The 26,313-nt window shown below is 40.4% G+C and overlaps 3 protein-coding genes and 1 non-coding gene across 8 annotated transcripts in view; 2 read left to right on the forward strand and 2 right to left on the reverse strand.

The window, feature by feature from the left end:
• Nucleotides 1-42: 42 nt before the first annotated feature.
• On the reverse strand, nt 43-5,097 carry cops5 (COP9 signalosome subunit 5). Its single transcript, XM_020644925.3, has 8 exons — nt 4,794-5,097; nt 4,319-4,553; nt 3,482-3,610; nt 3,041-3,106; nt 2,729-2,814; nt 2,452-2,563; nt 1,541-1,689; nt 43-333 (listed from the first exon to the last, which is right to left on the reverse strand). The coding sequence occupies exons 1-8, from the start codon at nt 4,928-4,930 to the stop codon at nt 243-245; spliced, it is 1,005 nt and encodes a 334-aa protein (XP_020500581.1). The 5' UTR covers nt 4,931-5,097; the 3' UTR covers nt 43-242.
• Nucleotides 5,098-5,763: 666 nt separating this feature from the next.
• LOC109992875 (centrosome and spindle pole-associated protein 1) lies at nt 5,764-16,727 on the forward strand. 3 transcript variants are annotated; one of them, XM_065948790.1, is made up of 28 exons: nt 5,770-6,142; nt 6,227-6,324; nt 6,429-6,509; nt 7,122-7,223; nt 7,413-7,768; nt 7,880-7,957; nt 8,537-8,628; nt 8,711-8,807; nt 8,906-8,963; nt 9,232-9,560; nt 9,647-9,771; nt 10,478-10,556; nt 10,685-10,796; nt 10,993-11,128; nt 11,252-11,377; nt 11,489-11,529; nt 11,649-11,792; nt 11,887-12,042; nt 12,130-12,228; nt 12,321-12,381; nt 12,463-12,589; nt 13,459-13,598; nt 14,702-14,839; nt 14,914-14,948; nt 15,062-15,125; nt 15,663-15,754; nt 15,883-15,943; nt 16,278-16,727. In XM_065948790.1, exons 1-28 carry the CDS (start codon nt 6,100-6,102, stop codon nt 16,454-16,456), a joined length of 3,249 nt encoding a protein of 1,082 aa, XP_065804862.1. In that variant the 5' UTR covers nt 5,770-6,099; the 3' UTR covers nt 16,457-16,727. The 3 variants fall into 3 exon arrangements, 2 of the variants coding, with proteins under 2 accessions (XP_065804862.1, XP_065804861.1); XM_065948789.1 differs by having other exon boundaries at nt 5,771-6,142; nt 10,993-11,140; XR_010664829.1 differs by lacking the exons at nt 15,883-15,943; nt 16,278-16,727 and having other exon boundaries at nt 5,764-6,142; nt 10,993-11,140; nt 14,702-14,843; nt 15,663-15,738.
• Nucleotides 6,713-6,785, forward strand: trnar-ccg (transfer RNA arginine (anticodon CCG)). The gene has a single exon. It is a non-coding gene; the product is annotated as a tRNA-Arg (tRNA).
• Nucleotides 16,728-16,866: 139 nt separating the features above from the next.
• The window catches only part of arfgef1 (ADP-ribosylation factor guanine nucleotide-exchange factor 1 (brefeldin A-inhibited)), a 51,790-nt gene continuing 42,343 nt past the window's right edge, over nt 16,867-26,313 (reverse strand). For all 3 annotated transcript variants that reach the window (XM_065948788.1, XM_065948787.1, XM_065948786.1), the window contains 12 exons: nt 25,393-25,553; nt 24,961-25,091; nt 24,620-24,749; nt 23,802-23,937; nt 23,246-23,384; nt 22,888-22,960; nt 22,480-22,639; nt 22,228-22,367; nt 21,882-22,053; nt 21,259-21,397; nt 19,064-19,181; nt 16,867-18,192 (listed from right to left, as the gene is read on the reverse strand). In XM_065948788.1, coding sequence (XP_065804860.1) covers nt 17,983-18,192; nt 19,064-19,181; nt 21,259-21,397; nt 21,882-22,053; nt 22,228-22,367; nt 22,480-22,639; nt 22,888-22,960; nt 23,246-23,384; nt 23,802-23,937; nt 24,620-24,749; nt 24,961-25,091; nt 25,393-25,553 — 1,709 coding nt within the window. In that variant the 3' untranslated portion in view covers nt 16,867-17,982. The remainder of the gene's footprint in view (nt 18,193-19,063; nt 19,182-21,258; nt 21,398-21,881; nt 22,054-22,227; nt 22,368-22,479; nt 22,640-22,887; nt 22,961-23,245; nt 23,385-23,801; nt 23,938-24,619; nt 24,750-24,960; nt 25,092-25,392; nt 25,554-26,313) is intronic.

The raw sequence follows: 26,313 nt of genomic DNA on the forward strand, positions 1-26,313 counted from the left end.
CTCCAAAAAGCCCCCAAAATCAAAAAACGTATGAAACATACATAGATCCAACTCATGTTTTATTTTTGCACAAGTCCTGCCTCTATAATCTGTACTTCTAGGACATAAAAAGAAATTGAATTAAAAAATCACTGCCATGAGAAATCACAGATACCATTACCCTTAGCAGTTAAACATAAACCAGTAAGTGCTAGACATGCATAGGAAATCTAGGAGAATTCCAAGTCCTCTACTGTCCAGCTTTAATTTGCAGATGTGTTGATTTGATTGAAGAGTTTGTCCTTGATGACTTGTGACATCAGGCCATGAATGGCCTCGATGGTTGTCTTGCAGCTGCAACAAGCCACAGTGAAAACTGGAGGTTAGTTCAATGAATGCAGAGATGTTTAAACTACACTCACATCAGTACACTTTCACATACAGCACAGCACGTTGGTCAACTGAACTTATTTTAATGTGCTCTATAAATAAACTTTGACTTTACTACAGTTAATACTGTAGGAGGTGTTGATTCATTATTCATTTACAGTACAACGATTGTATCAGATATGGCTGACATTAGGATGAGTAACAGAGATTAGGATTAGATGCTCGTTTGGTTGGTTGAATCATAAACATTTGAATTATATTCCATGGAAACAATTCAATAATATTAAATGTTATAGTGCTGCAGGACTACTATTTTATTTTCCTGTTTGTAATCACACTCCTGGAATAAATGGAGGTTTAGAAATCTAAATAAACTACAGATCAAGAAATAAATCATTAGCAGATGGACAGATAATAAATCAGAAGATATTTTGATTATCTAATCATAATTTTAATACATCTCTGTTTTATATAGCTGTAACTTCATTTTTTAAGGTTATGGATGCAATTATAAATCCATTAAAAACTGCTTTTTGGGTTGCGTGATGTGAATCTTATTATTTTACATTTTATTTTATTTACTTTGTCATTATTTTACATTTTTTCTATATTGTTTTTTTGTCGCTGTAAATCATTTAGAATAACATTTGGTCCATATGAAAGGTGTTATATAAATAAAACTGGATTGAAACTTGATTTATAGAAAAAGAATAGATTAATGGAAATACTTTGAAAATTCTAATTTGAAAAAAAATATTTTGCTGCCTTAAATAAAACATTTAATAAAAAAAAATATACATTTAATTCCATACAACAACAAAAAACTAGAAGCAATTGCCCCACATACCTGTGCCTAACTAGTACATTTAAAATATTTGTGTAAATGACCTGAGACTTCAAAGCTTGTTTTGAAATATGGTTACGAAAACATCAGGACAAGAGATGATTAAAAAAAACTAGGTTGAGTTGGTAAGTAATCTATGTCAGAATAACCAAACACACAGACGATAATAAAATCAATACTACAAACTACTTTCCAGTGCTTTCTGTAGAAGTGTGAAAGTAATTCAGAGCCAAGGAACTTACATTTAATGCCTAAAATATGTAGAGTTCAGGCTCAAGTTTTACTATACAGACCTTGTTTTCTGGAGAGAAAAAAAAAAAGATGTACCTATCTCGCGTTGCTTTTGCCAGTTTGTCCTCAGACTTCCTGTCATGTGTGTCCAAGCCAAGCATGAAGCTTCCCCTTCCCAGCTGGGCCTCCGACTGCTCCAGCTTCTCTGACAGGTCAAATACCTGGCCTGTGGTGTAGTCCGAGTTCTGACCGTCCAATAAGCACACACACACACACACACACACACACACACACAAACATAAACACCCATTCATGCACAATTTGCCAACAAAAGATAGATAACAGATTTCCCACAAAGAAAAAGAAACGTGCAGAATGGCAACAAATCTGTCTAACAAGCTGCAGGAACACTCAGTATCTCAAGGTGAATGAGAAGAAGTCGGGAAAAGTTTGCTTAAGGTGGGGCCGTGTTTTTAGTGGAAAAGGTAATTAAAACACAATGACACGGGGGCCCCTGACGAGGGTGACAGTGTAGCAACTGACAAAGCCTGTCACCCAGAGAGCAGCTTGTTCTTGACATGTAGTCAATTCATCTTCATCCAGAATGCCAAAGAGCTCACTGTTTGGATAAGCCTGATGCCTATTTAGACTATTTAGTCAAGCTCGGGACAGGGTGACTGCATCCACAATGGGAATTCACATGAGGGGCTTTCAATCTTTAGAATGAACTATGGGTGGAAAGAGATTCACGGTGAACCATGACATTATCTGTATCAGTGGAGTCGGGTACGACTTTAACATTTATCTCCCCTTGTTAAAATCCTTTAATTAAGCTTATTACTTCTATCAATAAACAAGGACTCCTGGCTAATACGCAGCAATACATCACAACATCACAAGCAGCTGACCACATGTCTGCATGAGTTATTGAGTAAAAATTAACCATTAATCAAAATGTCAAACAATTAGCACACCCACCCCTTCTTTTTATTACACTGCTTACTTACCGTGAGGAGACTTGAGGAACTTAAGGTATTGACCCAATATTTATTCCAAAGGAGTTCCAGTAGCTTTCTATCGAGGGAGGACTTGAAGTAAGTGACCTCCAAAGCATAATACCTAAATAAAAAGAATCAAAAGGCAAAACATAAGCATGGTACAGAAAACAATTACTCATTATGAAAGTACCACAAATTAAACAAAAATATAAAAACATGTTTTGATACATGTTAGAGGTATTATTGTGACTTAGTGTGTTTATAAGGGATATATATATACACTCACTGTTTACAGTGAACACCAAAGTCTTCAATCTTGCTCAAGGGGATCGTCTGGTATTCTGACGGTCCCTCATCAGGAGGTTTGTAACCCTGAAAATCAAAAGAGGGAATAATTAGAAATAACAATAAAAAAATAATCTCTGTCACATAACCAGATCATTTCTAAACTACAAAAATACAAATATCATAGTACAACAATAAAAACTACAAGCATGACCAATAACAAGCACATAAATCGCTAAAAGCAAATCATGTTTGATTACTTTTACTACTATAAGTAAAGGAGGATCTGCACTATATGCGGCCTTTGCTGTACCTTTGGGTAGGTCCTGAAGGCGCCAAGGTTGACTTTCCCTGCTGAAATAGTCCGAGTCGGGTCGATCTGTACAGAGAAAGATACAGTAGAACAGGAAAGCAAAGTCAGGGGTCAAACCAACCTCGAGGGACCGCTCGAATCTGGCCACCAGGAGCCTTTTTCTACGGCTGTCACTGTACTGAAAATACACACTTAATTATACGCCGCCCATGGCATTAAAACCAAAGGCTCAGCCAAATGAAGTGTAAATAGCATATATGGTTGCAATAGCAAGATATTCATCATAACCGCATGGAAAGCTACAGTTTTTACATCAATAATCTTGCCCCCTTCTAAGTAACACACACATGCACTTGTATTGTCCTGGGGTGCAAAAAAAAAAAAAAAAAAGGTGCAGCACGTAGCATGAAATAAAAACGATGACTTTATTCACTAACTTACCACAACTGCAACAAATGGCTCCTGAAACTGCTGGTTGAGCATCTGAGTGCTGACATCGATGCCTGAGAGCCAGCACCCATAGCCAGGGTGACTGTGGTACCAGCCAATAGCGTTCTCCAGCCGGCCGACCTGTGGGATTAAAGACACATTATTCAAGGCATGATATACAACCGTTACAGTAGAAAAAAACAGACACACTGAGAAGATCACATTTTGTGAAAATAGATTTCAAATATTATTATAGAGGTTACTATTTTATGAAGTGCGTTATTGATTTTTTATTTTTATTTTTTTTAAGAAAAATTTGACTTCAAACAACTGTATATTGGCAATAGAGGTAAAGTACACATACCTTGTAGTGGCCTTGTCAGAAAGAAAATACAGGAATGAAGAATAATCTTATCCAAAACTCATGCATAAATAAATAAAAGTATTGGACAACAATGGTGTGTTAGTTGTGGGATATGAATGGCATTCTGCTTTCCCTGTATGTGCTATTAAATGTTGTGCGATCAATAAAGTGAAATAGTATAATACATGCAGTAATGTAAAGATGTGCAAGTAAATGTATGGTTAAAATACACAGTCCAATATATGGTTGGCCTAATTCAGTGGGTGATTCCCTTTTTAAGATAAACAGATAAAAAAAACATACGGGTAGAAGAAAAAAAAACATACAAAGTAGAAGTAGGTTTTTGGGAAGGGTTGAATTATGCATAGAAAATGCAATATTACTTAAAAACAAAACTCAATGAACTGTTTGCATGAGGAGCTTGGTTTATCTTCTTCAACACATGAGAATTCAAGAGGTTCCCCCTTTAATAATAGAAGTCCAACCTGTTTGGCATTTTCGATATACGCAGCCATGTATTCGTAAGCTGCAGCCTGCGCGTTGACTCGGGTTTCTGTGCCCTCCACGGGCAAGGCGAAGCTGTCCATGATGATCATGGTTTCACCGTCCACCTTCCCCAACATGAGGCCCATCACCTCCAGGTTTCCACCGGACCTGGCATGCATTACCATCTTCAACAGGGCCAACGCTGAGATCTTGCAGTACTTGAAATAGTGATGACTATGAGTCGTAAAAAACACACATTCAAGGATGGTGTTAATGACTACATTTACGCACTGGATATTCACAACACTGTTCATGCAGGACTGCTGTTTACAAATAAACCAATGCTAGTTCAGTGAAGCTATCGAGGGTGTTCAAGACAAACGACAAACAGCATACAACACCGATGATTTAGCTTTACAACACTCCAAACAGGGACATCAAAAGCGTAATACGACATTAATGATCTATACTTACTCCTTTGTCCATGGCTTCGCAGCAAGGATTTCTTGTTGTTGCTTTTTGTCATATTTGTAAATTTCATCTATGCTCTGAACTTCCTGCATGCTGTTGGTTAGCTCCCATGTTTTCTGCGCTGTGCTGCTCCCCGCCATAATGAACAGAGACAATACAATGCAAAACAAAAAAAAAGCGAGTCGTTGAAATACCTAAGTTTCTGATCAAGAAAGCGAATTAATTTGAGGTTTTTACAAAGATGTTGACACCGTAACAGAGAAAAAAAGCCGTGTCAGTCAGGGGAGCCATGACAGTGGATCAAACCAATACACCAAAGTGCGAACGCAAAGGAGTGTTTATACTACTCGTGAAAAAAAAACATTATATGTATGTTTTTATGGCGCATGTAATGTCCTTCACTTAGTATACAATCAAAACAAGTCATATTATTCCACCTTAAAGCATTTTACCATAGTTACCATCGATATGAAAGTGCATCCACCCCTCTGGCAGAATACATGGTGCAGTCCTGAGAAGACCTCAACCCCCACCGCTGAGGACACACTGACACCTAGCGGCGCTTGTGAGAAACACATGCATTAAGACTTTCATGTCTTCTGCATTTGAGTCTAGAGGTGAATGCTAGAGCTAAGCTGGGCTAAGGCATTCGGACGAGCTTCATTTCATTAATGCTTAAAACAATTATTTATTTTTCCTGCATGCAAAGGTTCAAAGGGCATCCAGTTGGTGTGTCTGTGTTAGTTCACTAATTTATGCTGCAGTTAGTACAATTAAAACATTTTCAACAGTCTACCAAGGTAAAATGCCATATTACCAAATACTTTATTTCCATAATAGAAATAGATAAGTTTTCTCTATTTTAAACTCTCGTGTTTCCTGGCTTCTCTCAGGAGAGCGTGTGTGTCACGGTTTCCCATAGCAACCCAATGATGCTTTTGCGCCATGTTGATCATTTTAGACATGAGCTAGTCAGATTTTGCTCTGTGAAGGTAAATCATCTAAATTATTCATCGTATCATATCTGATATTATGAGTAAATTCTGTGAACACGGTTAAGCTTTTTGAGCTTTGGAACAATTACCTGTAAAGACGAAGGTAGGTCATTTTTTAAGTTGCATGAGTAGGAAACTCCAAATATTCATTGAGGTCGGGTGAACTATTCATATTCATATTGCAAGTCTCGGAGTATGAGGATATCAATGCGAGGTTGACTAGTTTTCATTGAAGATAAAATATATTAGATGGTTTACAGTAATGTGTAAATGTTTATAGTAGAGGGCTGGTAATACAATCAACATTGGTGGACATGCCTCCAGCATCAGCAGCACAAGGAATTTCACCGAATGCAGGTATTGTACAAGTACGGATATTTTCTTTGCCGTAAAGTACAAAACATTATAGTTTATGTTCAATTTATTGTTTTAACTCTGCAGGTTATGACTTAAGTTGGCTGCTGGGAACTGACTATGAAAGGAGGAAAAATAAACTACAGCAGGAGCTTCAACTGGACTACAAACAACATGTCGCCAAGGTCTGTTGATGTGCTCTGAAACAAGCTTTTAGAAGTTGAGACGTGTTTTATTTTTCTGACTCACCCTCCTGTCCTTTTTTTTTTTTTTACTGTTCTCTATGTAGAAAAAGGACCCGAAAGCTAGTGAACCTTGTCTGCAACCCCAGAGTCTCTCTTTACCTATTGCTGACAAAACATCAATTCAGGTGAGCACAGTTCTGTGTGTGACAAAACGGGAAGCATGATTTTTTTTTTTCCCATTTGGATTTGTTTTACTGCAGAGTTTTGATATGAAGAGTTGATTGTGCAGGGCTTGTTTCTCCTGGCAACAGCACTGCATTTAAAAGGGCTTGTTGGACAATTAAAGCTAACACACAGCAATCCAGTGTGAGTTATGTGGTGTTTGTATGGCCCAGTGGCCTAATGGATAAGGCATCAGCCTCCGGAGCTGGGGATTGTGGGTTCAAGTCCCACCTGGGTCGCTTTGATATCATCCAATCATTGCAGATGATTAATGTTTATGAAGGATTACCAGTTGGTGAGCTAATGCTAAGAAAATCTAATAGTCCATTATGTGTAAATACAGTGATCAATACAATGCACTGTACTGTAAAATTACCAGATACCTTTGTGAGAGATGAAACTCAGCTAACAAAATAATTAGGTTTTAATTAGCTGATCAAGTATGCACTTACAGTGAACTTGCAATAAGGTGTCTGTAATCAAATGGTGAGCCACTGCATGTTGCTGGTGCAGTATATTAAGTGCTATCTCATTGGAAATAATGGAAAACATCACTTTGAATATATTCCTCACAGGAAAAACTACGTGAGGAGAGGAATAAAGAATACAACCTATTCCTACAGAAACAAGATCCAAACAGAAGGTTAAGACGGGGTGCACCTCCTGCTGCTACAGAGGTAATAAGAGCAACCAATGAACACCACAAGCATGTGATAGTTGTTGTTTTTTTGAAAATAGCAAAACATGCTGCGCTCCCACTAAACAGGTTTTGATAAATGGTTTTCTTATGTGCTGTGAAACTTTCAAAGATTACAAGTTTAAACACATATTTTCACATTTACATTTTTGTACATTTTCCCTTTCAGCCTGAACATTGTCAACCTTCAGGTGCTGTGTGCATTTCCTCTCCAGCACATCGCTTTCCGACCCCAGACACGCATAAAAGTGATCACCATGCCCACTGGGAGCGCCCTGCATACAGGAGAGATGCTGCTACTCTCACTGATGCAGTGGAAGGTGGAAAAAGGACAGGGACTTGGGCTCCGGTCCATCGGGGGCGAAAGCGGTGGCAAATCATTCAAACAAATGAGCCTTATAAATCTGAGGAAGAGCTGAACACGGACAAGGAGGAGGAGTTCAAACACAGAAGGAGGCATGACACACACACTCCAGAGCCTGAATACAAAGAGGAGAGGAGGAGCAGAGAACGCAGAGCTAACAGGTGTAGCTTTTTTTCTGTAGTATAACTTTTTTCTTCTTCTGTAGATCCATACACAGAAGATTACATATATATAAGAACCTTTGCCACCTGACATATCTATTTTAATGGCAGAGCTCCTCAGGACATCAAGGAGGTGTGGGCCCCTAGTGGTACTGACCAGAGTGACGATGACTTGTTTGGGAAGTCGGAGTAAGCCAAGATAAATTTCTATGTTGGCAGCATTGACTGTAAATATTAAGGTTGACAATAATGAGATCAGTACTGCTTAAAGAATGAATCTTATTAGTTACAGTATTCACTCACAGAGCTGGAAAGTCAATAACATCCTCCTGGAGAGTGACATTAATATTCTCAATCAATAAAGAAATCTGAGTGAATGAGTCAACACGAGGCAGATATTGATAATTGCTGCCATGAGAAGTCATTGCTCTCCAGCACTCCCCTCTTTCGTTGTTTCATGCCACTAAGTTGAACCTCACCGAGGAAGCTGTTATGCGTTGAGCAGTGATTGAGGGTGAGTGTTGGCCCAGCTCCAGGCAAACACTTACTCAGCCCAGTTTTATCTCAGGACTTGGATTGATTCCAGTATGAAGCTTCACTCCCTGTGTCCAGAAAGCTGTGCAAGCAAACTAGGAAACTGTGTGTGATGTAACACCGTAGCTAGGTGTGGCTCAGGGGAACTGATAGCTGTGCTGTTAACCTTATATCCTGTCTGTAATTGGATGAGTCTTGTGGAGCGTCAGGATCTGTCTATTCTGTGTTAAATAGTCTGAAAACGCCAGACAAAATGAGGACTGCTGCAAGATCAAGACCTGCTATCAGCCAGGATAAAGCAGAGTTTGCTACGGGGCTAATAATAGGTGAATACACTTGTTATTGCATGATGATTTTGTGCATTTATTAATGGAATTTTCCAGTTGAAATCTCTCTGTTTTCCTAAAGGAGCAACAGAGGAGCAGACCGTCTCTCAGCTGAGGAAAGAACAATATAAACAAGAGCTGCTGAAACAAATTGCAGAACAGAGGAGGAACAAGATCAGGTGAGTTTTAATTCAAGGAATCAACATTTGAAGGTTTTCCAGCTGGCACATCCCAGAGATTCAACAAGACAAGTGATGGGATGTTTTTTTTTTCCCAGGGAGAAGGAGCTTGAGCTAAGGGTTGCTGCCACTGGAGCCACAGACCCTGAGAAAGAGGTAGAAAAGGACGGCAAAGACCTGGATGTGATTCTCTAACAGTGCCATCTTTGGCTAAATAAGAACTCATCACGTGTATCTTGCCTGCACTAGCTGCTATATTTTTCATCCAGTAGTTACTTGACAAAGTTTAATAGAAACAACTTAACGAAGTAAACGCATCTCACATTTAAACGATTTAATACTTTCATATAGACAATTTATTTCACTTTACATCATCTTGAACAGCTTTTCTTCTTTCTTTTGCATGTTGGATATACTCTTACAGCCTGACAGAATTAAGCAGTTTGGGGCTGTAAATCTGCATTATGACAGGGGGACACAAGATATCTCCAAAAAGCCTGGAATAGACCTGGAATCCACAGAAAAGGATCCACATTCACAGCCTAAAAATCATAAAGCCACTGAGGGCCCAGAGCAGAATACTCCCAGAGGAATGTCCCATGTGGACTACAACAAAGCTCTCAGTCAACTGACAGGGACGACTTTGCCTGAGTCAGGTACAAGGGCAGCACAAGGTGTCCCTTCATTCAACTACTTTAATGAGGACTACCACAGGTACTTTTCAAATATGCTGGGAGAAGCGGCCATGCAGAGGTAGCTAACATTTATGTTCCTTTGCATGATTAACTATAATAGATCTGCTGTGAGTTCATTCAAATTATTGTGCTTTTTTTCCCCAGGGTTCCTGCTGTTCCTCCTCCTGACCCTCCCACTGTAACAAATCATTACAAGACTCCATACGATGCAGCTTATTACTACTATGGCACCAGGAATCCATTAGATCCTAATCTTCCTTACTATCAGAGTAGAGTATCACACCCATCTTCTGTTAAAGTTTGCTTTTGTGACTTTGTCTTTGAATACAAATCATGTAATCTTTGCTTTATTGCTAACCATAGTAATTAAAAGGATTTTCCAAAAATAGGCAGCAGTAATGTCAGTTATGCATATTAGTAGGGGACACTTGTATGCTGTGTCCAACGTCCTCACAGTCCTAAACTGACTTGCAGATTCTACAGTAGCAGTTTCAGTTTAGAGTGCAGTAAATCATGTTGGATTAAATACGCTAACAGAACCATTTGCTATGGAGCCACTTTATGGCCATATGAATGGCTAAAAAAGACTCGTCATAGAAATGTATTCGTCAAAACTTACAGCAGAACTGATCATTTCAAAAGTCCAGGGCACGCCCCATCTTATGCCCAATACCAGCTGGGATTGGCTCCAGCCCCCCATTACCCCAAATAGGAGAGATAAGGAGTATGGGTAGTGGATGGATATTTTTATTACTATAGGAGGCTTTACAGTTTATTGCAAATGAGTTCACCTGATCCAGCAACCGATCAATTTCATTTTATGATGGGCCTGCTTGGTTTCATTTATTTCCTTTCCATTTAGATTTTTGTGAGCGCAAACATTTTAGTGCTGCATTTATAGATGCAGCAGATAGTAAATAAATGCAGCCAATCGCTTTTAATGTTGTTTTATTTATTATCATACATTCTTTTAAGATGGTACACCTGGACGGGAGCAGCAGTCTGGGAATTTCTACAGTCCTCCTCAAATGCAACCTCCTCTCAGACCCACCAAGTCAGTGCCCTTCTAACCACCTTACTTCTTTAAGTTAGAGTGTGATAGATGTATTTCAGTCAGTCAGTCAGTCAGTCCTTCCTGTACACCTGCCTCTTTCATTTATCATGTGATCTCCTTGCTTGTAGAGCACCTGATCAGCGCAGAGAAACCTCCCTGAATGTAGGAGAGGTTCTGGCAGAGAACTCCAAGCAGAGGAGAGAGAGCGTTCAAAGCTACCAAGAAGCACTCAGACAGCAGGTATGACATCTGACACACATCATCAGAGTGCATGTGCAGACCAAATGCTTTTTAGAGCAAAAAATACATTTACAAAGTTTTGATGACAGTTAGTGACAAACAAGGGACATGGGCTTTGGTTTAAGCAATGGCTTAACAAGCTGACAAACAGACTTTAACTCAGACTTTTGAAAAAGCATGTCTTGCTTGTGTCCAGATCAAAGAAAGAGAAGAGCGCAGAAGAAGAGAGAAAGAAGAGAAGGAGCGTTACGATGCCAAAATAGAGGCTGAGTTGATGGCACACAATCCGTGGGGGAGAAGTGGTGGAGGAGCTCCACTCAAAGACCAGAACGGTAATCTTATCAGTGAGTTGCTTTTTTCTCTGCTTTAATGAGGCCTGCCAAACCTAAGATGTTTTAATAATGAATTGTGATAAATACTTATAGTGCTACCTATAAATGTTTCCATGCTCCCAGGCAACCTGGCTCAAATGCACAGGGCCAATGAGGAGTCATATAGGAATCCTGTATCCAGGAATAGTGGACATACACAAAGCTCTCCTCGAGGTGAAGCCAAGGAGCCTCTTTCCCATCGACTGTCAGGTATAGTGATCAGTCCCTGCAGATGAATGTGCCAAAGTTGTGTGAGAGTTCTGTAAACCATGTTCCTCTTTAAAGATAAAAAAAAACTTTGTTTATCTTTTGTCCTGGCAGGATTCAGTGAGGTCATATACAAAGACGAGCTGAAAAAACAAGTAAGTGCTGGGCGACAGCGTTCAGTCTGAGCGACAATCTGCCTGCGGTGCATTAATCAAACAAAGAACAAGTGTTTTTTATTTTTATTTTTATCACAATACTTAAACATTATCAACAGATAGAGGAAAAGAAGCAAAAACAGGAAGAGATGAGCGAACGGATGAGGATTGAGGACGAAAAAGAAGAAAAGAGACTAGAAGATCAACGGGCTTGCATACAGCGGGAATATGAGGAGCAGCAGAGGAAGCAAAAGAAGGCGAAGGTGAGGAGTTCATCTTTTTTTTTTTTTTTTTTTAAGTTAATGTGGGCACCTCACATTTGAGTGGTAGAAAACAGTTTTTCTCTACTCGCTGCAGCAAAGGCTGGAAAACCAAAGCAGGATCCATGATGATCCTAAAACAAACCACAGGACGGAAGAGAAGGTGATGAGGAGGGAACAAGAAGAGATTGACAAGAAGATGCCTGAGAGCAGCAGAGACGGAGAGCTGAAACAGGCGGTGTTGAGATATGAGGTACAATAGGCCTGAAAAGGTCATGGGGACTTTAGTTTGCAGCTTTATTTAACATCTAGTGATGTGATTCTGCTCGTCTATCTGCAGAGAGCGCCATCTCCTCCCATCCCAACCTTACGGAAGAAGGAGACATATCCTGAGGCATCCAGACCCTCCTCTGTAATGAGCCAACTCTCCTCCAGGACTGTATGTCACAAAAAAAACAGATTTCTTTTTAAACATCAAGGCTGTTCATTTGTACATGTAGAGTATAAAATTGCTCACATTTCTCATCACAGGAATGCCCTGTGTCTTTACCAAGCAACCAAGATGCCCCTGAAAAAATGCCCCAGCTAGAAGGTAAGACTGTCTTGCCTTATCTGCATGTAACCTCATACATAACACATCTAATCTATTGAATGTCCCCTATGCTTGGTTCAGATGGCCGGCAGGAAGTGATCAGAGAGCTGTCAGCCATCCGTAGGTATCTGTGGAAAGAGCAGATACAACTGGAGGCTCAGCTGGGCAAGACAAATTCACAGAACAGTAACTACGCTCCCCCCAGCAGGTATTAAACTTACACACCCCGAGCAGCAGGGGTAATAATTTGCATGGGTAGCATGCTCAGAATAAATTAAATTCTATAATTTTCTTCCTTTCTTAAAAAATGCATTTAGTGAACTTATTAGAAGTGCTCTACCCCTGAAGGTTTAAATTCTCCTAATACAGCCACTGATACATGAAGGTGAAGACACAATACTAATCCGTTCTCGGTTAACAGCAAATTTGATTTGCTATTAGTATTTAAGGACAGTTTCTTGTGCTCTGAGCTAATGGAAGTGACACAGGTCATATTGGCTGTCCTCTAATCTCCATTCCAAATTTGTTTCAGGGACTCGTTACTGCTGTGATGTAACACGACGCTATGATCCTCGAAGGGACATTTTCTTTTTACATTAGAACACCAGTCTTGCTCATCAGTATTTCAGCATGACTTATTCTGATCAATCAGAAAAAAAACACATGATAAAGTATGTTACTAAAAGCCCTGCTCCCCTTAAAAGAAGGCATCCATTTCCTACAAGCTCCTATTAAAGTGTCTGCTTCTATTGAAATAAGTTTTTTTGCAAATCATCAGAGGAATGGCTTTAAACTGCTGCCAGTTTCACAGCTTTCAGTTTCTTCCAATATAAGCTGCTTACACAGATGCCTCAAGCTTTATGCCTCATGGAAGCTTTTGTAAATGCTTAGCACACACAAACCAGGTGTTATATCCTTGGTCTTTTAAAACAATGCTCGTGTATATATCCTTCTGAAATGACTAATGGCTGAGGCTTTTAATCGAGAAGAAATGAAAACCTTCGTCATTGAGCAAAACTATACAGCATGAGAGAAAGTTTGTCTGAGTGCTAATGTTGGCTTCTCCTCTTGGCTCAGGCCCAGAGGACGACCCAGAGTGGGTGCTTTTGAATGGTCACCCAGGCAAGCTGCTCTACCACCAACCAGGAGTCCTTCTTCTGGTGCTGCACTAGTTAATATGCAAAATATCAGGGAGTTCAACCAGCTTAAATACAGAGGTAACAACTGAGACGTTAACTGATTGAAAAGTGGTTTTTATTTGACTTATGCACTTTGTACTCTGTATGCTCCAAGTGTTCCCTGGACTGCAGCATCATGAGCAGTGAGCATCTGACTGCCTGTGAGTTAGTAGAGGTCACAGCGCTTTCCCAGCTACAGAAAAGGTCACACAATGCACTGCAGAAAAAAGGTTTTGGCTACTTTTTTTGTGAAGGAGAAATTGCCTCTTCAATTACTTCAATCACCTAAATAAAAGTGATGAACTGAAAATCATCCTTTCATGTCAAATCAGTTCATTCCATTTAGCTGAAACCAATTGGGCATTGCTTACTCTGTTTACACTGAACCCACCACATTTTCCAGCCTTTTAGAAAGTGGTTGAAAAAGCCCTCCTGTAATAGCCTCAGTCACGGTGTAGTCTTAAGGGCATGATAAGGACGAGGATCACTGGTTTGGACTTTTTAGAGCATCACCAGTCCTCTGTCTCTGCCTCTAGCTACACTGAAAGCCTCACTTTAATCTTGTGAGGTCATGGGAGGCCTCAATCAGCAACAGGCCTTTTGGCAGCAACAACTGAGAATTTACTGCAAGCGACCAAGGAAATGGCTTTGGATGGTTTCCCAGAAAGTTTCTGCAGGGGTCTGAAAACTCAGTTCCAGCTTGTTAAACCAACAAATAAGACGAAATGCTACTTTGTGACCAATTAACAGAATCACTTCTCAAACTTCCACATAAATATTATGGATTAATGCCAACCTTAAATCTGAAAGCTGCATTAGATTCATATTTAACATTCAAACTGCTGTTTCAGGGGCGCCGTATAGCCAGAGGTTATGCCGTGCCTTGTACATAGGCTATAGTCCTTACTCTCTCCCCCCAACATTTTCTGTCTTTCTTCAACTGTCCTTTCCAATAAAATGTAAAAAAATGCCCAAAAAATAAAATCAAGAAAGTGGAGGAAGGGAGAGAAATAAGTCCTCTAAAAAAGTATAAAACATATTTTCTCCTAATGTCAGCCGAGTGTGTTCACCTGATTATATGTTACTGATCTTCATAATTGGGATTATGAACTGTTAATGCTGCAAGATCCTTCATTTTTCAGACACAGAATCTAGTGAGGGGGTCCGTCACATGTACCCTGACCCACCCACTGATGCACAAAGTCTCGACATCCAGCAGCAGGCACTTCTTCGAGAACAACAGCACAAAATCAGGCGTATGAAGAGAGAGGAGGAGCATGGTCGGTGAGCAGACATGGCAAAATTCTCCTCAGCATTTGACCTTTTTAACTCATTACTTTGTGCCTTGATACAGACTTTTGGGACCAAGAACTGAACACCTTTCATGCTGTAAGTGGCCTTGACTTTATAAATATGCATTATTATAATGACCAGCTAGTTTTAACATCCAAGCATTGTTTGCATTTCCGAAGGGAGAGTGTTTAATTTGTGTATTTTCTTAGAGGAACAAACCTGGACGCTTCATCCACAGAGACTCCATATTACCATCTCAAAGTGCTTTTATTGGTAAGCCAAGCTAAACACATAGTGTTTGTAAAGACTGCCTCTGTTCTTATCCTATTACAAGTATGAAGAGTGTTAACATCATTGGGGACACAGTGTGCTTTTGGGCTTTTTTTCTAAGGCGTCATTTTCTACAAAGGCTACATGGCTTGGGAGGTCTGCTACATACACAGTCACAATACCACACCAGTACAGCCACTCTGCCAGGCTAATTTAGCTCTTTGTGTGCGTGCCAGGATAAAAGGAGCAGATGCCAGCTCTGGTCTCTGTGTTGCAGCTGTCGCCAGTGCTGGGCACAAGGCTCACAGGCCAGCTGCAGGGTGGTGATAGAGCAGTGCCAGCCACTGGGAGAGGGGGGCAGCAGAGACAGTTTTAGAAAGCATGGTGTAAGAGAGGACGCTTTTGAAGAGTTTACCCCTCTCCTTTTCCATCCCACGGCTTTCATATGAAATATTTTACCACGTGGACTGTTCTTTTGTTTGCCTTCATTTGACACTTTCAGTTTCCCCATGTCCCTAATCTCTGTCATGCATTTGTCAGACGTTTACAGCGGAGATGCGAGTGACGATCAGGTTCATCAGCAAAGACAACAAAGAGAGGGGACAGCAACACGCCGGAGACATGACTATGATGTACGGTGCTGATCAGTGAAGTCTGACTCACCACGACACAGTGGGATCTCTTAAAATACTGCATTCAACAAGTTCCATTAGCTAATTATGGTCAATCAGTTCCTTCTGATCTCTTTCGTTTTGTTCAGGAGACGACTGAGTCCTTGGATCAGAGGGAGCGTCTCGCTGGTGATCACACCACCAGATCAGGTTAGAAGAAACTTATTGTACATCAGAGGTGTTTAAATAAGCAGCATGCTAATAACACAAAAAAAACACTTCATACATCTTTTGTAAATTAGAAGATAATTAGGCTAATTTAACTTCAAATTGATGCTGGCTGTCAAACTAACGCTTCACTTTTCCTCCTGGATTTCTGTCACAGATGACATGGATGTTCATTTTGTTTTTTTGAGAATCATTACAAAATAGTTTTAACACAAAATTGTAGAACGGTCACCGTAAAAATATACATATTTGCAGAATTTAAAGCATCCTTTCATGTCTTAAAAATGTGTGATGGATGACCTTCTGTACCCTCCAGAGTGGCTGTCTGGTGATGAAGCAGATGTCTTATCTCTGCGCTCTGCTCTGGAGAGGGGCGAATCCGTGGCGACTGTTGCCACAGAGCCCTGGCTGCGACCTGGCACCCCGGATGATGTGACACACACACAGGCTGCAGAGAGAGGCACAACAGCAGGATGGATACTCCACCCTGGCTGACAAACCGCATTACATAACTTCCATCGGATGGTGTCTTAACATTAGAAAATGCATTGCGCTGGAGTAGTTCTTATTTTCTCTGGATGTTTTCAGCGGATGTCTGTGAACAAATGTTGGAATAGGCTGGATGATGTAGCCTCAACAGCTTGTAAGAGAGCAGATTCTGCCTGTAGAAATGTTGGATGTTTGGCCAATTTCTCTCAGCATGAGAAGTGCACTTTGATCCCCATAGATTAGATTTAGCTCTAAATGTAAACATACATTACCTATGCATGTTAATGAAGACCTTTAAATGATACCCTTTATTTTATTAAATAATAACGTTCATATTTAATTTTGTCCTGGGTCATTATTGATGGAGATCATGAAACAGATTAGTCATTTAGAAGTCAGCCATTCATCTTTTCAAATCAAGTTCAAAAACTTTATTGACCTAGAACCTGATTAGAATGCCAGATGATGTTTTGTACAGAAAGTTGTACATAATCTTTTTTGCAACATAGAAAACTTTACATTGCTGTATCATATACATTTTGATTTTCTACATCCATGAGCAGGAATGCATCCCATTCATACTTAAAGCACAGCTAACTTTTCTCATTTTTCTCTATACATATAACTTTCCCCCAAACAAAAAACAAAACAAAACATTAAATATATTATTAACTTTTGATTTGTACACATGAGTGAAAACTAAACATAAAAACAGACTAGTGACTCACAAGCAGCTAGAATCAGGTCGCTCTCTTACCTTCCAGTTATCATTTACTGTATCTCCTTTTAAAAACATAAGAACATATAAAATGGAATAATTTAACCCTTCAATTTGCGCGGTCTTCTTCAATGACAAATCATACTGTGTCGGACAATCTGCAGGAGATGGTACAGTCAAATAAATTATCACAAAAGTCAAATCTCCAGTGCATTCAAAAAGAGATCAAGTGCAGCAAATCCAGAGGAGGAAAAAAAAATAAACAAAAATAAATGAAATCTAGTGTTATAAGATTATATTACATAGCGGCAGATCTGTACAACTAGTTTCATCCGAGAGGCTATCGATGCTAATGTTAGCCATCTGCTGTGCAGACAGAAAGATCATTTCTAACAATGTGTGTCATTTCATAGTAACTGAATATGTCCTTTCGTTGCAAGCTTTTCAAACCTTTCTTGACTTTTTAAATATACAGTAAGAAGCACAAACATGTTTCCTTCTGAGGAGATCAGATATGATAACTGTCAGTTGTTTATCAGTAGTTTTATCCAGTAGGCATCGCTACACCTTTAACAAGATCACACTGTTTTCATTGTGATATCATGTACTCTGTCTGGGTTGTTAGTGTGTACGTGTTTGTGTGTGTGTATCTGCTGACGGGGTTAAGGGTGCAGGTGGGTAGTACAAACTAGCCAATCTGAAATCAGCTACGTAAATCGGGGTTTTTCAGAATAAACCACATGGAGGGACCTGCTCAGATCTGAGGTGGTGGCTTCAGGTGAGCTCTATGTTCCAGGCTGTCTGTGGCGCAGCATCACTGGGCCTTCTCTCCAGCCTCCTCGTTCACCTCCTGCTCGACATGTGCCAGCTGTGGGTCTGCTTCGGGCTCAGGTAGCTGTGCGATGTGAAACACTTGGCCAATACGCAGGAAAAACTTTCTCAGAACGGCCCGGAGCTCCGGGATCAGGTCGAACTGCATGATCTCACACAGCAGAGGGTAGTACCTGGATGCGTGGGCCTTAAACTGAAGGTGGAGGAGGGGGGGGAGAGACAGAGAGAGGGTGAGGCAAAGACAGAGGCACACTTAGCCTGGTGCTACACAGAATAAAGATCACTTTTAGGAAAATCCGTTTTTTTTTAACGTTGATTCATTTTTGGTTATAGGGGGAAGATGGCATTTTTTTCCTGTTAACTTTTGATTCCTTCTTCCTGATTGTTATGTATATACACCCTTAAGCAAACATAACTGGGGTTTAGTTAACTGCTCTTCTGAAGGCCATATTCAAGTGCAGCAGGGCCAAGCATTCATATTGCTTATGTATTTCCTCTGAAACTAGGAATTTAAACTTACTTACAAAGCATCTTTTCAATCTAATAAGGGTATTTTTCAATAAACACTATAGTGGTTTTACACCTCTTTATTGGTTTTCCCCTGAATCCCATCTGATTAAAAAGCCTGAGTTAGAGCTTGAGAATCTTTTAGTGCTTTCCAACAGATCTAATTAATGAAAGAGATAAAGACACTCACAATAAGTTAGTGATCTTTCAATAACCAAATAAAGTGTACTGATGAATGATAACGTGTATCAATGATGTGAGTACTGTTTTCATCAACACTATGAAAGGTAACTTCTCCTATTGTATGAATTTAATTGAAAACACACACACTGATATTTCTTTTTCATATTAATTGTATTTCATAAATGATCAAAACAAACCTGGTTGAGGTAAATTAAAGGCTTGTTTGGCCAATTAATTAGGTTTACTTCTAAAGTGTTTAGATGAAGAAAATAATGACATCTCTTATTCTTGGACATCAAACATCGTTTTTTAACGTGTGTGCCTGGGGTTCTGCCCAGCCAGTAGAGGTGTCGTGAAGTGTTTCAGCTCCTCACCCTTTCGTCGCTGATCTTCAGCACCTTGGTGAGGAAGAGCAGCAGCAGGTTGGTCCAGGCCTCTCTGTGGCTCTCTGAGGTCAGAGCCAAGAAGTACGCTACAGCCTCACTGCATACACTGCAGGAGAGGAACATGCAGAAAGAAGCTATTTAGAAATGTCAGTAAATGAACATTGAACGCACAAGAAACAAAAACTTTTAAACACAGAATTAAAAATACATCCACTTAAGAGCCTCATTATTCTGTGACCTATAGCTGCAACAAAGCATCTGCCTCCCTGCTTTGTTTAGCAAATACAAACTCACCCGTATCGTGATGATGATAATAACGGTTTTGGCTCAGTAACTGCTAATTAAAGCCGCTGACTGAGGCTATAACAAACATAATTAAAACATTTATTCCTCACAGTTTGAGCTGGAAGACAACAGATGCAACCTCTGATCCATCTCCACCGACCCTGAGGCCCTCCTTTGACCTCACCAAAATCTGCTTTTGCACCCTGCACTAATCAACCCTGGCACAGAGTCTCGGATAAAGTGTGTGTGTATGTCCAAGTGTGTGTGTGTGTTATTTAAGAATAAATGTGTGCCTTTTTTCCTCATGGATGACAGGATGACATATGCTTGAGAAAAAAAAAAGGAAAGACAAACAAGCATCATGACACATAATGTCTCCATTAAAAAAGATTTCTGTGCTAATTGCATGATGCAGGCACTTCCTCCACCTCCACCTCCTTCTCTCTTCTCTCTAATAATGAATGCAAGCAGCAAAGATAGCCAATTGTTCAGCTTAATCTTGGTATCATCATCAATTCCAGGGTGAGGCTGCTGGAAGACAAAGGGGATGACGGCTGAATAAAAACGCTGCGATGACAGCAGTGCTGACTGAACAATAAAACATCAGAGTGATCATTCCTTTGGATCTCTACAGCACACAACGTCAGTTTCAAAGAGCTGCCGAGCTGTGCACGCTGTGTGTTGATAGTGACATCAAATCAAACTCCTCCCGCTCCTGTCCTCACACTGTATTCTTCTTCCTCTGAGGTCGGCACTGACAGTTCTGCCCGAGGAAGTGTGATTTCTATATTAACACATCGGAGAGAGAGAGTGATGGCGAAATGTGTGCGAGACGTGTTGGCCTAACCGTAGTTGAACGAGAAAAAAATGCCTCTTAGCTCAGAGAACATATTCATGTGCTGACACGCACATACAGACTAAGGGGGGGAGTGAACTAATAGACCAGAATTAGTTTTGCAGCCAATCGGCAAAAACCATGCTTGATAAGGTGTTGATTGATTCTGCAGCATTTTTGTAAAAGGGAGAATAGAATTATCTGAAACATCTTCTATAACTTCAAACTGCCCTCAGGATTATTCAAATTATCTTTTTATTGCAGTTTTCTTCTTTCTTCTAAAAGTTATCAAGCATCATAAATAAAAATGTACAAACTCACTCTACCCCCATGCACCACTTTACGTATTCAGTCAATTTAAATGTTCACATTCAAGTGAGGTTCTGTTCAGGCACATTGAACAGAAACCATTTTCAAAACTGTTTCTGCCATTCAATCTTTTTATAATAAGAAATATGAATACTTTAATGGGAAGCACTTTTTTAATAGAGGTAATAAATTGAAAGAAAAGACAGAATAGTGTACTCTAAGAAGATGATCAGTTATCAGGTGAGAATGCAGATGGCATCACTAGTGGGATCAAATAAGCCAGACTGAAGCGAATCAAAAAAAAGATATGGATCATTAGTTTAACCTGTTAAAGGAGTTTACACTTGCTAATCCTGTGAATGTGGAGGTGACTGATAAATGATCCACGGTGCACTTCAGTCATTTTCTGTGGGCTGATTGTGGTAGAGTCATGTGGAGACTGTGAGTTTAATGTGATCACGAGTGTCCGAACGATATGGAAAGAAGGTTATCTCTGTTTACAAAAATGATTGTTTTCTCATTTCATTTTGGGGAATTCGGACAGGATGACACGTAGAAAACAGTCCTGGTGGGATAAAAAACCTGAGCTAATGCGATCAGAACTCAACCTTAATGTGCACTCCACTAGGGCACTTAATGGGGCATCTACAAATCATAATGTGCATCAATGGAGACAGCTGAGTCGGCATAATTCTCAGGGTCCATTACTGCTAAAGGATCAGCTGGATATCAATGTGTGACGTGCATTTCTTACTTGAGCAGCCGTCTCTGGACCTCCTCCCAGGCGTCCTGCCGACTCTTGTCTGTGTACATGCGAAAAAGGATGCGCAAGCCGCACGCCAGGCTGCTGGTCTCCTGCTTTAACAGGTTGGGCTTCGACTTTCCTTTGAAACCTTGAATGAACACAAACATAAGGATACACACAGTTACAGACACTCACAGACCTTTTCAAATCTTTGTTTCATGATGTGTTATCCTCCACACTGCCCCAAGAAGCAACACTGCATGAGGACAAGTGCTAATCACAGACTAACTCCTAAATTCCACCAGATGTATGTTTGGTCTGTGTCATATAGGTTTCACTATATTCAATGTGTGTGCTTCCACTGGCTTCACTGCGCTGCGTCTCAGCTCCAGCAGTCTTCTGCAGCAGATACCCAAGGCTTCTATTTTAGCTGGATGCCTGAACTGGTCGCATCAATTTGCAATACGGGCAAAGTGAGTGGGCCTGTGGATGTTGACCGGGAGCACGGAGCTGTACAGTAGCGGCGCCGACACACAACGCACAAGCATCTGGTGGAAGTCTTAGGTAGCCCAGCTTCTAGCTTCACAAACAGAAACACGAGACAAGCAGATGTGATTTTTTTTTTGCCCTACCTGCTTTCCACAGTAAGGTCCTCTGCTCGTTGTTTGAGTTGAAGGCCTTGGCGAAGCCGTGTGACTCCAGCAGGCAGTCTAACAGCTTAAAGAGCTGCTCGGAGGTCAGGTAGTGATACATGCCATGGTCCTGGGTCTCCACTGGGATGTCTGCCACATATGCAGCATCCCGCTTCACACACAGACACACACACATCAGACATTAGACACAGATTATCAGCTCAGATAACATCAGTACAAAGTACTGAAATACATTTAAAGGCGGGTTCGCTTTTAAAGCTTTAGCAATAAGCCAGTGACAAATTATTATGTAAATACACAAAATAAAATATTGTTGTGTTTGCACCTGAGCTGCAGCAAAATTCTCAGCATCTTCCTTCTTACTGGTGGCAGGAAAAAACACGATGTTATCAATCGTCTGGATGAGCTCGAGCTGCACCACACACTTTATCAGCAGAGAGGAGAATAAACGCTGCTCCTGGACCTCTGTGGGACAAACAGACAGATGTCCATCAGAACACACGCACACGCACACACACACACACACACGCACACACACACAGTCAGAGTCAGTCTTTCAGTAGAGTGGCACGCCTACTTGTTGGGGTTCTGCTCCTGGAGCCGTCCTCTAACATGCCTGAGGCTGAGCTGAACTGACTCTGTCGACGACTCTCAGAAGCGACTCTGTCTGCACTGCTGATGGAGTGCTGGTCATCAGAGCGGGACTGAATATCCACTGACTTCTGGGAAATGGAGTCCTGCAAGGAGTGTGCAAAAAGTCACTGCAAGACTTTACATACAAAGTACTTCAAATTAGACAAACACAGTCTAAGAACATGGATTTGGTATAGGAAATAAACTGTGAACGATTTTTTTTTATCCCTTGCAATAAAATCTCAAAGAGATGTGATTTGCAAACAGAATGGAATAAATATGACAAAGAGCTTATGCTACCAAAATAAATGATTCTTTCACACTCAAACAGAAGAGTTGTGTTTTTCCTCACCAGCTGTTTGTCTGACAGGCTCTGTGTTGTCAAGTGTTCTCCCTCTGCTCCAGCTGGTCTCCATGTTAACAGCCTGAAAAACAGTTTACTCAGTGAATCACATTCAGTCCGGGACAGAATAACAAACCAATTACAACTTCCAGGCTAGAAAATCATGGGAGCTAGACAATCCATCATGCCTTACAAAGCCTGCATTTAGTCAAAGTCTTTGTTTGATAAATATTCAAAGTTCTATGTCAGTGGCATTAGAAAACAAATCTGGATCAATTTTACACAGCATGTTCCATCAATTCTTACTTTAAAAGACTGTTTTCTTTCTTTGAAAAGAAGGTGGTAAAAAAAAGGTGAGGCAGCTTACGCATGTGGGATGGTAGTCTTGAAGATGTCCAGCATGCAGTTACATGTCTTGTCCCAGGTCTCTGGAGAGAATTTCTCTCCATTCAGGATGACCACATTCTCCAGACAGTTTGTGCCCGAACGGGCAAGCTGCTCATTATCTACAGGGGCACAGATGACGAGGAGGAGGAGGAATAGGGAGAAGAAGACCAGCGAAGTGTTCATTAAAAGGGTTAAAAGGTATTAAGATTTTAAGTCTGCTGAGAATTCTGCTATACTTAAAAAATAACCCAAAAAAGGACAAAAGATCATTGATTATCTGCTTAACCTTTGTCTTTTCATAAATGTGATGATGTGACAAAAGCTGAAAGAGGGAATCCCTTTTATTGTCACTGAAGCAGAGCTAAGAGCAATGCTAATGCTAGCAACACCCCTCATCGCCTCTTATTATTTTGCCTGCCATAACCTACATCAAAAGCTAATCCCCTTTAACGTCTTTGTGTCAAAATCTTGACCCTAACACTGGACAGAAAAAAAAACAACTAAAAAGATCTTTAGATCGAACGCAGCATTCTCACCTTGCTGCACACACCAGTAGAGCTGAGCCAGAATATCATCCAGCAGGACGTCACTGAGGGACTCAAAGTATTGAGTGAAGACATCACAGATGGCATAAAGTGCATGGTTACAGGTTGTGGTCATCCACTCTGCTTTCTGAGGGTTCAAAACAAGCCGTGTTAGACATTTTTTAATCTACAGAAACTATAAAACAATACCACAGCTCGGACATTTATCTACAACAACTATTCATGCCCAATAGAATAGATGCTTGCTTAAAGTGAAGGCAATAATTTTAGAGAGCCCTCGACTAGCTGGCTTCAGTAAAGCTCAGGAAACCCAGCCTCTTCCATGCTTGCAGATAGGACATGGATCAAACTTTAAAACAAAAATACACCTCAAATTCAAGTTTCTCAAACATGGCTTCTGTCATTAAAGTTTGCTTTATGACTTATTAATACCAAAGTGTTCATTTTTTCTGAGAGGAGTAGTTTAAATAAGTTATTTGATGCCATAAAAAGGGCTATGCTGCCATAGTAATGAATAATAATGTGGCCCTCTGCAGCGCTGTGTGTGCTGGATTGGATGGGTAGAGGTGGAACAGCAGGGGGAGTTGTACCAAACACACAAGAGTCATTGACCTTTCAATAACCATGTGTCCGCATCAAACAGACACAACCCCTCATCCAGCTTTTAGGCTTCACTTTGGTATAACAAATGGAGGTTGAGACATGTCGTCCATCTTTATATTCAGCCATTGCACTAAAACATTAGTAGTACTTTGAATTCCACACAGATACGAGGTAAGAAACAGCTGTTAAAGGGGGACTTCATGTACCTCAGTCTGTTGTTCAGGCAGCTTCATGTTGTCAAAGATCCTGAAGACGATTCTGAACAGGTCTTGCCACCAATGTTTCTCAAAAGTGTGCCCGTATGTCTTCATCACTTCAAACATCACCGTCAGCCCCCTGGGAAAAACACACACACAGAATTGGCCTTTTCTTGTTGCTATAGCTGACATTTGCTTTTTTTTTTTACCACATGCTTTAAGTCTTTTTTTCTTGCCTTTGCTTGGATGTGCAACAAGAAAAAAACGTGTTAAAATGTCTTTCTTTTAGCCTTTAATGATGCCAACCATCTAAGCCTATCAATACAAGGCTTAAAGTAAGTCCCTCCTACCTGGTCCTGACATCCAGCTTACACCTGTTGATGATGCAGGAGAGCTCGAAAAGGATGGGGAACCACCCCCGCACCCACACACGGTCCTCAGGCGCTACATTCATGTCATCACTGGTGTAATCTTTGAAGGCCTGCCAGAGAAATAAGAGCCACTGTACCATCTGCCTCAAGGGAGAATTTTCACTACTGAGCAATAATACACATTTCTATGAATGATATGAGTGTGTCTTATAAAGCAGGATACCCACACACAGTCTGTCATGCTCTCCTGATGCACAGATTCTCCTCTTAATGATGTAGAAAGCATTTGCCAAAGCCTTTCTCCAGACACATATATTCTGTCAACAATATTCACTCCCTATAAAATGCGATGCCTAGTTTCACCACTTCTAATGTAGAACACTTTAAACCAAAGCAAGGCCTGGTACTGACCTGTGGCCTCTCTGACACGTATTTGGCGCAGTGTCGGATGAGACGGATGGCTTCCATGCTGGTGTCGGGGAAGGAGGCATTACAGGCGAACTCGGACAAACACTTAACGGCGTCCTGGAAGGAGTCGATGGTGGCCGCAAAGTGCTTTTCAAATACATTCGCTGGGAGACGGAGAGAGGGGGAAGAAGGCAGAATAACAGAGGGGTGAATGGAGGGGGACAGAGATTGATGAAGGGGAAAAGATTGGTAGAAATGTAAGCTGATGACAACGACAAAATGTCAAAAAACCCTTTAGAACTCAGCAATAGAACAGGATGGACCTCGTCTGTTCAGTTATTATGGCTGAGTGTGATATCATTTATTGGAGCCATTTCTAATGCATATCTTATTCATCAATTCTAAGTTATGTTACAGATAATTTAAGTTTAGAAGCATAAATTATGTATACAAGTTTTAAAAATGTGTCATAAATGAAAAACTAAAATCAAGAGCTAATTAAGTGAAGAATGAGCGAGAAGACATTTTTTGAGTTTCATTTGCAATAGAGAAAATACCTGAATTGAAGTTTTTGTTTATGGAGATGTCATATCAATATTCTTTTCTTCCAGTATTCTCAAATACAATATAACCTTTGAAGGTATTTATGCTATTAAAGTTATGTTATAGCTTTTTTTTTTTAGATACATCTAAACTGTATTTTGAAACTAACTATTACCAATGGGAATGACTTCTTTGCACACACAAGTGAATGAAATGCAATTATCATAAACGATCACCCAACATGAGGGCTGCGAAGGAAATGAGGGCTTTGGGTATCATCCATTTTACTTCACATAGATTTCAACATGTTCATACCACAAGCCGTCTCATGTGGCCACCCATGGGAGGTCTATTTCCAGAGGGGTTAGTTATTACATCCTT

The sequence above is a fragment of the Labrus bergylta genome, chromosome 20, assembly GCF_963930695.1.
Source record: "Labrus bergylta chromosome 20, fLabBer1.1, whole genome shotgun sequence".
Classification (NCBI taxonomy): Eukaryota; Metazoa; Chordata; class Actinopteri; order Labriformes; family Labridae; genus Labrus; species Labrus bergylta.